This window comes from Pseudorasbora parva, chromosome 19, assembly GCF_024679245.1.
Source record: "Pseudorasbora parva isolate DD20220531a chromosome 19, ASM2467924v1, whole genome shotgun sequence".
In the NCBI taxonomy this organism is placed as follows: domain Eukaryota; kingdom Metazoa; phylum Chordata; class Actinopteri; order Cypriniformes; family Gobionidae; genus Pseudorasbora; species Pseudorasbora parva.
Genome location: NC_090190.1, coordinates 20,391,064 through 20,400,484, shown reverse-complemented (window position 1 = coordinate 20,400,484; position 9,421 = coordinate 20,391,064). Strand labels below are relative to the sequence as shown.

General features: G+C 39.8%; 1 protein-coding gene across 2 annotated transcripts in view; it reads right to left on the bottom strand.

Annotated features, from left to right (window-relative positions):
- Positions 1–695: 695 nt before the first annotated feature.
- The window catches only part of zfpm2b (zinc finger protein, FOG family member 2b), a 60,058-nt gene continuing 51,332 nt past the window's right edge, over positions 696–9,421 (bottom strand). The window contains exons 6-8 of one of the 2 annotated variants that reach the window (XM_067426128.1): positions 5,499–5,699; positions 4,636–4,860; positions 696–4,180 (exon numbers count right to left, since the gene is read on the bottom strand). In XM_067426128.1, coding sequence (XP_067282229.1) covers positions 1,851–4,180; positions 4,636–4,860; positions 5,499–5,699 — 2,756 coding nt within the window. In that variant the 3' untranslated portion in view covers positions 696–1,850. The remainder of the gene's footprint in view (positions 4,181–4,635; positions 4,861–5,498; positions 5,700–9,421) is intronic. The other variant, XM_067426129.1, reaches the window with a different exon arrangement.

The following is a 9,421-nucleotide window of genomic DNA, read 5'->3' as shown; positions in this document are numbered from 1 at the left end:
CTAGAGCCAGTTGTGGAATTGCAGTTTACATTACTTCTGTATTGGCTTCAAGAGAGATTGCGGGAGGTTGCCGCTTGCTCAAAACCAGTGTAGAAAATAGCCTATTACTTAGTAGTTATGATGTTTTTGAATGTAAAAACCACACAAACATCATTAGTTGACCTCAGAATAAAAAAAGACAAAGATAGTTCATGCCACCTTTAAATCTGGGCCTTCAGTGTGATACATGCCATTAAGATGCATGGTTTCTTCACATTTATTTGCTGTAAATAAATTTTGGGTCTAGTAAAGCAACACTGAAGGAAACTGCAGAATGGTTCAGTAATGATATACTCTTAAACCGTGTCTACACTCAATGCAAGTGACGCAACATAGAACTAATTTTATTTTTATTAGTTATTTTTTCATGATCTGAATTTTTGTTTAGATGTCTGTATTTGTTGGAAAATAAAAAAAAATGCAGAATGAACCTTAAGGATTCAGTCAGAGTAAAGGTAATGATTTCATGTCTTGAATCGTAACAAACGGTAGGTGGCGCTAGTGCTTGCACATTTGGAGATACAAACTCTCAGAACTCAGTAGGCGATACATACTGTTTTGAATGATGCAACTATAGTGTTATATGGGTATTCAGTATGTCCTAAAGTAAAAAAAAAAAAAAAAAAAAAAATATAGCAAATTCATTGAAACTGCTGTCCTGAGATACATTTTTTAATTTTTATGCCACATAACATTTCCCACATTTCTGGAATTTCATTCCATACAGGTACATGCATAGCAACACATTTTGACACCTTTTTTTCATGAGCTTATTTCATTTTTCTGTAGGAAATATTACAATGAGTCATCCATACCAAGTGTAAACCCTTCTCCAGGTAGACTTCAGTAAACACTTCACACAGACAATTTCTGGGGCCCAAGTAAAAAAAGATACCCTTTCATAATACTGCTTCAAATAATGTATTATCTTTTAAAAAGTATTGCATTAGAAGCCAAATATTTAAAAAAGAGACAATGAATCAAACACACATACAGGTCACCTTTTTAAGAAGAGTTCTGCATTAACAAGAAAAACATTTTGAAGCATAAAGAAACATCAAGGACAAACTAGACTTTACATGTATTGACAATTATTAGTTCAGAAAACTCGATTGCAAGTATTTAAGGATATGCTGACACAATCAGTCAGAGGTTGCTCCACCATCTGTATATTTTTCTTTTTAACCAATTTCTACAATACATGTGGCCTTATTCTGTAATTCTAAAACTTTCATAAACTTGTTTTTCCTTTCAGATATGCATTTTTTAGAGCTGCAACTATTATTAAATAAATAAATACATTTAAAAAAAAACACACAAACACACAAAAACTATCAACACAGAATATTCCCAACAAATATTTTAAAAGTTTCTAATAAATGACTGGTAGGATAAATCTCCTGATTTGATTGTCCTCCTGCTGCTGAGTACACCAGCATGGAATTGTAAAAATGTCTTATGTTGTTAACCACAATGGAAAAATCAGTGCTTATATGACGTTCAAGTTCAAGGCATGTGTCCACTTTAAAGAGGAGGGGGCATATTGTCACTTTTAGTCATCACAAATGATACCCAAGCAAGTTTCCACTGCAAGCATATTGTGTCAGATTCAAATCTACAGGGTAGTTGTCAAGTGGCTACAACTGGGAATGTTGTCCTGGGCCCTGTGACAAGGGGGGGAACCTAAATGTGTCTTTACACTGCTTACATGCCTGGTTGTTGGGGCCCACATGAATTCAAGAGGCAACACTGGTTAACAGCACTACCTTTTATACTACTGTGAACTAGATTTAAGACAGGGGGCAGGGCCACTATTTAACATGCTCAGCTGTGTGTGACGAGCAGTAAAACTTCTTGTGTGTTATAAAGTTTGAGAGGTTGTTGAACTGGATGTCACATGGGCGGCAGTACTTTACATTACTTGTGCTTGTAGTGGACCCATTCAACATTCTCTTGAAGCTTGTCGATGCTTCCTCAGTCTTTTGAGATGGCATCAGCATTGTGCTTTCCTTATAGTTGATAGAACTGTCTACATTGCTGTCTGGTGTAGCGGAACCATGTTGTTTAGTTCCAGCATCTTCCATCTTGTCCTCAAATTCAGGACTGTCCTTTAAAGATGAGGACTTGTTCTGGCCCTCAGGGTCATCTGTGCTAAGATGGCTACCATCAGGCATCGGCTGCTCTTTCTCTCCTTCACTGCCTTCGTTTGGACTCTGCCTCCGTTCGCTTTGTGAGACCAGCATCCCTGTAGCATAATCAGTGGGTTTGATTTCATAGTAAGGCCAAATTTGCTCATCAGGTCTCATTTTCTTAGCAGGACTAAGGTAACCTCCAGTGGGTTGAAACACGTTTCTCGGGTCATCTTTTATTGGAATTAGCTGTTCCTCATTGGAAGCTTGGATGTCAGAAGTTGCCGGTGCATTTGGATGCTCAATCTTTCCACGCAGAGCTGGAAGCTCAAACAGGGTGTTCTCTAAGAGATTGTTGGTATTTCTAAGAACTTCTTTTTTGATGCTTTTCTTCTCAGTGGAAGCGTTTTGCAAAATAGTACCTGGACAGAAGTTCTGTTTGTGCTTAAGATAGTCCTCAACTTTGTTAAAGCTTATCTTGCACACGACACACTCATGGTAATCCAAAAGTCCTTTAGGGGAAACCGAAGTGTTGCCAAACTGCGGCATGCATTTTTTACTGAGATCTATTGGTGCATCACCTTCTTCCTTAGAGATTGTATTACATTTTGATACAAGAGCTGATTTTGCAACTGTCAATGAAGCCTCTGGATATTTAGGTACTAACCCCTGGATCATGTTGTATCTCTGATGGTCCCTAAAGCTATCCAATGTGTCCTTTGATAAGTATGGACCTCCAATAGTGTGCATTCCCAGAAATGATGGTATACCCATAGGTGGCATTTGTTCTTGTTCAGGAGTGGCCAGCTCATATGCCTTTCTTCTTTTACGTGGACGTACTGACTTCTGATTGGCTGCTCCTTTATTGTTTGCACGTTTCACTTGAGGATCATGGCGTGTGGCACAGTAATACTGCTTGTGCACCATGTAGGTCTCATGTCGACTAAAGGTGATTTTGCACGCTTCACATGTTGTGTGGTTGGGGTCAGTTTCAGTAGGTGGCAATTTCTGGCTTTGTAAATCCAGCTGTGTACCGTTTGGTCTTTCCTGTGCACCGGATGGAGTTGATGCTTTTTTAACTTGCTCAGACAGTTCATCTATCACTTTTCCACCTGCAATGGAATTGCAAGGGTTAGACTCAGGCCCTTTCACTTCAGAGGGATGGCCGGCATTTAGCATAACGGCCAAGCTGGCTCCGATTTTAGGGCTTACAGTGCCTGCTGGTTTATCTAAAAGTCCAGGGAAGTCATGTGGCTTGTGTGTGTTTTCCCAGCGAGTGTTGCAGTAGTGCTTCTTGTGCACCAAATAATTATCAAGGTTGTTGAAGGTGATATTGCATTCAAAACATGTTGCTCCTTTTGGCACAAGTGTGCTGTACATAACTGGAGGGTAAGAGTTCCCCCCATGACGTAACCTGCGATGGACCAACTCAGACATTTTGGCCAGTATCTCAGATGCCTGCGGGCCCACTGTAATATCCTGTGAAAATGGGACATGTGGTATGAAAGGGGGCATGGGAAAGGCAGGAGGCATGTGGTGCTGAATGGGTGAGGAGGCTAAACGGGGGCTAGAAGGTTCAGACTTTACTCTGGAGTATGAAACACTAGCCTTGTTTCCTGAGTTTCCTTCACCCTTAGTGGATGTCTGGCTACTTTCTGTGCTTTCCAGCTCTGAATTTTGACTTATACCGCACTGTACTGTTCTTTCCTGAAGGTCTTTTATGTTTGCGTTAGCTCTGGCTTGTTGAGGGCTGCCTGTAATGCTGCTAGTGGAGTTATCAGCTTTGTCTTCTTTGATGAGTTTGTTGACCGTACAGCTATGCCCATGTAGTTCCTGGTGTTTGGCCAGTTCCCTGGGTGTTTGGAAAGTGAAATGGCAATAACCACATCTCAATCCAGTTTGGGACAGATGGGAGAGGATGTGGTGTTGGAGTACCATAAGAGTTTCAGCAGTGTAGTCACAGATTGTGCATTTCAAGTTGCTTCCAGTTGATGACTCATCTGACTTGAGAGCTTGAAAAACAAAAACAAAAAAACTTGGTTAGTCTAACCAAGGCAGTTCGTGCACAGGCTTCTACACATGCTTGTGCGAATAACATTATCATAGTTTGAATCCAGTTTGGAAAATTTCCTGATTCACTATACCCATAATTTCCTGTCCTCTTTTTACTAAATTATGAATGAAAATTGGGGGAAAGGCCAAAAAACATCTCAAACAAGCCCCAGCCTAGCCAAGATGGTGTTCAACTTGTTTAGCTGGTTGTCAAATTGGTCTCCCAGCTTGACCAGCTGGCGATTGCCAAAATTAATCTAAAACCATTAAACTTGACCAACCTGAGCTGGCTAGGAGACTAGTTAAGACGTTTTTTTCTTTCTTGAATATCTACAAATTTTCTTTTTTTTTCTTTTTTGCTGGACAAATGGTTATTTGTAATACTTTGTAATAGAAGTCTTACTGGTCTACTCACAGTTATGTGTGGATAAGTGCAATTCCAGGGCATGTGAGCCTGCAAAGCTCATATTGCATTGTGGGTATGTGCAATTACGGAGCATTTGATGGCTGATATTGGTGTTTTTATCTGCCGCCGTCTCAGGGTCCCTCTGTCGCCCACTGCAGTAATACATAAGGTGGGCCTGGAGGTTTCTTTCACTCCGAAACCAGATGCCACATGCCTTACAGGGGAAGATGTCTTCTACAAAGACAGAAATGGACACAAGCATATCCATATTGAATTATCTAAAGCTTGTGAAAACCCTACATCTAAAATTGCAAAGTTAAATATAGTGGGGTCAAGAGACCAGCAGAGAAATGCTTCAATTTCACAATTTTGTAATTGAATACAAAATAGTGACATTGAAAATATAATATGTTTAGAAATAAGTACTTTCTGTACATTGAAAGAAAAATGTATTTGTCCATGTCCCGGTTTTAATGCTTTTTATTGAGTTTGAAAATTATCATTTAAATAAGTAAAGGTAATAAAAATAGGTTCAAGAGCACATCAGTCCCAGATGGAAGCTGGGACACAATATAGCTTATTTTGATTGCGCAGTAATGAGATGTACCACATAACCCAACCCTATAGACCCCATCAAAGCAAATGTGCTGTTGTTCTCATCAAATTCTTGTTAACCGTGGTTAGAGAACTGAAGAGGGTAAATATATAATTCCTGCAAACTGAAGGTCGACCTCGACCCTTGGTAATTCTCTTATCCATGGAAAACATGCACATCAGAGCTGTGATGACTCTTTGACATGGATTTCCATTTTTAACCAAGCACATTAATCAGTCTATCCACTGTGGCAGAGGTCTGATAATGCAACACTCACTGTTGATGATAGCGCTGGGCAGTATGGACGCCATGGCGGCTTGCTGAGGAAGGAGTTGGATGCCATCCAGCTGTCGGGCCGGGTACATCCCTTGACCGTAGGGAGTTTGGGCTGGTGTTTGAAGATGCAAATCCACCACACAGGCTGCAAGTTCGTCTCCTTCCATGATGTTTTTTGTTGTGGAACACCATACATGTCCTCCTGTGAGTAAAAGCAAATGGCTTTAATAGACTATTTTAACCAATTAAAGGCAGTTGTTTATGCTATCTGAGTTGTTTTTTTTGTTTTGTTTTTTAGATTAACGTAGAGCAACACACACATAAAAAGGGTGCTTTCTACTTTTTATGGCAGTGTGGTATTAATTCAAGACCTTGCAAACTTGTTTTTCAGAACCAGAATTAAGCTTCTCCTTTTATCTATTTTATACTGCATACATAGAAATCAGCATAAAGGTAAATACAAATGTAATACTTTTTGAACCCGCATACAGCATGCTGTCCAACACACAAATGTGTGCATTGCTTTGAAGACACAACAAACAAGTGAGGGACAAGTATATTGCCGAAGACGCTGTATGAAGAGAATGGACATCTGGGATAAAAGTACAGCATTATCAAATTGAAGGGCTGCGGATGAAACATTCCACTGGAGTCCGCAGAACAAACTCATTAGCCAGTTAAAAAGGAGAGGAGTGCTTTGTGACTGAGATAACATTTATCTGTCTAAATGACGGACTTTCTGTCTGCACGTCATCTTCCATTGAGGGGATTAAAGTTTTAAATATGACTATTTACAAAAGTCTGGAATGCAAGATAACAGGAAGAGACATGATATGTCAACACTAAATGCTAGAATTAGGACGTAGACTAATTGAGGAGTTGGACAATGAGAATGAAGTACACTCAATGCTACCTTTCAACATGTTGAAGGAGGGAAAAAAAGTGACCTGTGATGCAGCCGTGCCTCCTGCAGAGAAATGCTAATTGCATGTGCTTGGATGGGGCTGTTTTTTCAATGTCCATTCAATGAAACATGATTTTAATGCATTTGTTCTCAAATGGTTTTGCTTCAGGACCCATATTTTACAATGTAAATTAAGTGGAAACCCAACAGAGTACCAAAATAGTTTTTATCGTAAAACTGAATCGTAAAATACTAATTGAAACAATTGTACATTTTCAGTAATTACATTTTTATGGTAACATTTGGTAATAAGTTTCCACTTTTAATGTAGTAAAAATATATGTGACCGACCGTGGACCACAAAACCAGTCATAAGTCACACGGGTATATTTGTGGCAATCGCCAACAATACAATGTATGGGTCAAATTATTATTATTATTTTCTGTTTTGCCAAAATTAATTAATCTTTAACCTATGAATCCAAGCAAATATTTGGATGTGTCAGAGTCTCTTGCTCATCAGAGCTGCAAAGAAAGAAATTATTTCTAGTGTTTGAGCTTCCAATATGACTAAAGAATGACAGCTACAGGCTAAAGCTAAACTTCATAGTTATGAGATTTTTGGAGAGTGGGCTTTAAGGTGCTGTATGGGCTGAAGACTGTGGAAAAGCTTTCTTTAAATGGTGCTTTCTAAAGAATCTGTGCGTGAGGAATATAGCATAACTGTCAAGCCTTTACCACAAGGTGGAGACATCCTCATCTTTGAATGCGAAGTCTTCAATGATCATTCATAAAGGTAGTTTGATTGCTTCTCTGTTAAATACCATTCATCTTTCTCAGTGCTGTTAATTATTAATTCATTGTTTTGATTTGTCATTTTGTCAGTTTGAACTGTTTTTTTTTTCAGCAGAACAACCTTATAACAACCTTATAACCCTAATAATAAATGTTACCTGAGCATCAACATAAAAAAAAAAATCTTTCCGACCCTCAATCTTTAAATAGTGTAAAATAAGGAAAAGAAATATGGTTTCATATCAAACTAGAGTGTGAACATTTCTGTTGCTGTACAAATAACATTAGTATTTAATGAAGCTGTTATCAGTCACTGCATTGTTTTACACTGTACAGGTCTACTGTTGACAATCCAAAGGCGTAAGAATTCAGGGTTTTAAACAAAGCATTTACACCTTACAGAATTACAAGTGTGATTTATATATATATAAATAAACTATAACTTTACCTCTACCTTTCAGCTACAGCACCATGAATCGTGGCAGAATACAAAATACATTACTTGGTTCTTGGGCCATAACCATCTTTATTTCACCCAGCCATTGTGTTTAAATGAGAAAGGCCCAAGAAAATGCAATACATGAGACAAAAACTCTCCCAAAAACCACACAAGAGACTGAGATCTTGCAAGCACAGCAGCAGCAGCAGTGTGCGTGAGACAGCGGGGCGCTCACTTTCACCGCTCTATTCCATAAATCACATCTCTGCCTCGCTGCATCCCAGAGTGCATCAGTCATATGGCTCCGTTCCCCCGGGGGCCGCCCTCATGGAGCTTCTGTGTTCCAGGACCGGCTGAGTTTCAGCGCCCCGGGTATCACCTCTCCACCATCTGCCCTGCACACCTGCACCCTCACTGATCTATTGGCCCATGCGCTACATCAAACACACACCAGAGGGGCATTGTGCAGCTTCCTGTGAGGCACGGCCAGTCATCTGGCTTGGGTAGCAGGGTGTGAAGTTATGTGCATCTTTTTGTATATTCATGAGGCAGTGCAGTCCCTGTTTATTTTCTCGCAGCACACCACACCCCCGGCTTTCAGGTTCAAATTGAAGAGCGGCGGTGGCTTGACAGCTCTGCCAAAAAAATTATCCCGCCTTTTTCCAATTTCTAAATATGAGCTTTGAGAAATGAATCGTCTTCCTGACAGCTAGCCTACTGGTCCGGCTAAAGCGAATGCTGGCAGAAAGTGAGATTTTACTGGCTGGGTGAACTAAGCTCCTTATGAGTGACAGGTCAAGACCTGCATCCGTCTTGCTTTCTTTTTTTGCTTTCTTTCCATCAGTCCAACGGATTCATTAGGGCATCTAAATGACCTTGAAGAGGTCAACCTTTGATCTCCACAGCTATTTACTGATAGAGGAAATGATTTCACCGCTTATCACTTAAGGCCCAATATACTCACAGCAAAGTTCTTTTTCGTTCTTCTGCCAGGGGTAAAAATAAATTTGAAATATGTTTGCAGGGGTATACAGCGAACATTCCGGTGCTGCCCGTGCAGCGATCAGGTAAATATGTGCTGTTTATTTTCCTTTCAATAACAAAAACACAACAAAAATGACAGCGGTGAGAAAACAGTTAAGAAAGTATCTGATTATAGCGATTTGTTTGCACAAGCTCTGCGATTCAAATCCAGTCACGTCATATATCCCCACAGATTGCTTTAAAACAAGCAGCTTTACAGTATTAAATATGAAAAAACACAATGTCTGTGTCACTTTTTAAATTAGAATTTACATTTATATAATGCATTTATTTTTTTGCTTGTGCCAGACCTCGAAGGACTGAAAGGAAGAACTGAACTGGAAAAGATTTCCTTGTCAAAGAAGGCGAAGCCTCAGAGCACACCTTTAACATAGTCTCCACAGACCAATAGTAGTTTACCAGCCGGAGTGAACTTTTTTCTTTGGTAGCCTGTTTAAAACTCTTAGCCTGACGTGGTCATACTCAATTCTAGTCAGAATATGAGTCTGAAACTGCTCCATTGGGCTGTGATTATGGGGCGTGTTTCAACCGAACCAGGAAAGACATCAATTGGATAGACCTACAACCAATCAGAGCAACGAAGCGACGCATTGTCAAATGTCAAAAGAGTTCAACTGCACTGTGTTGCCAAGTCCGCGTTTTTTTTTTCCGCGGGTTGTTTTCTATGTCCGCGGGTTGAAGCGACTGTTATGTGATATATAGACCCATGAGTGCGAATGTTAGCAGGCAACCTAACACACAT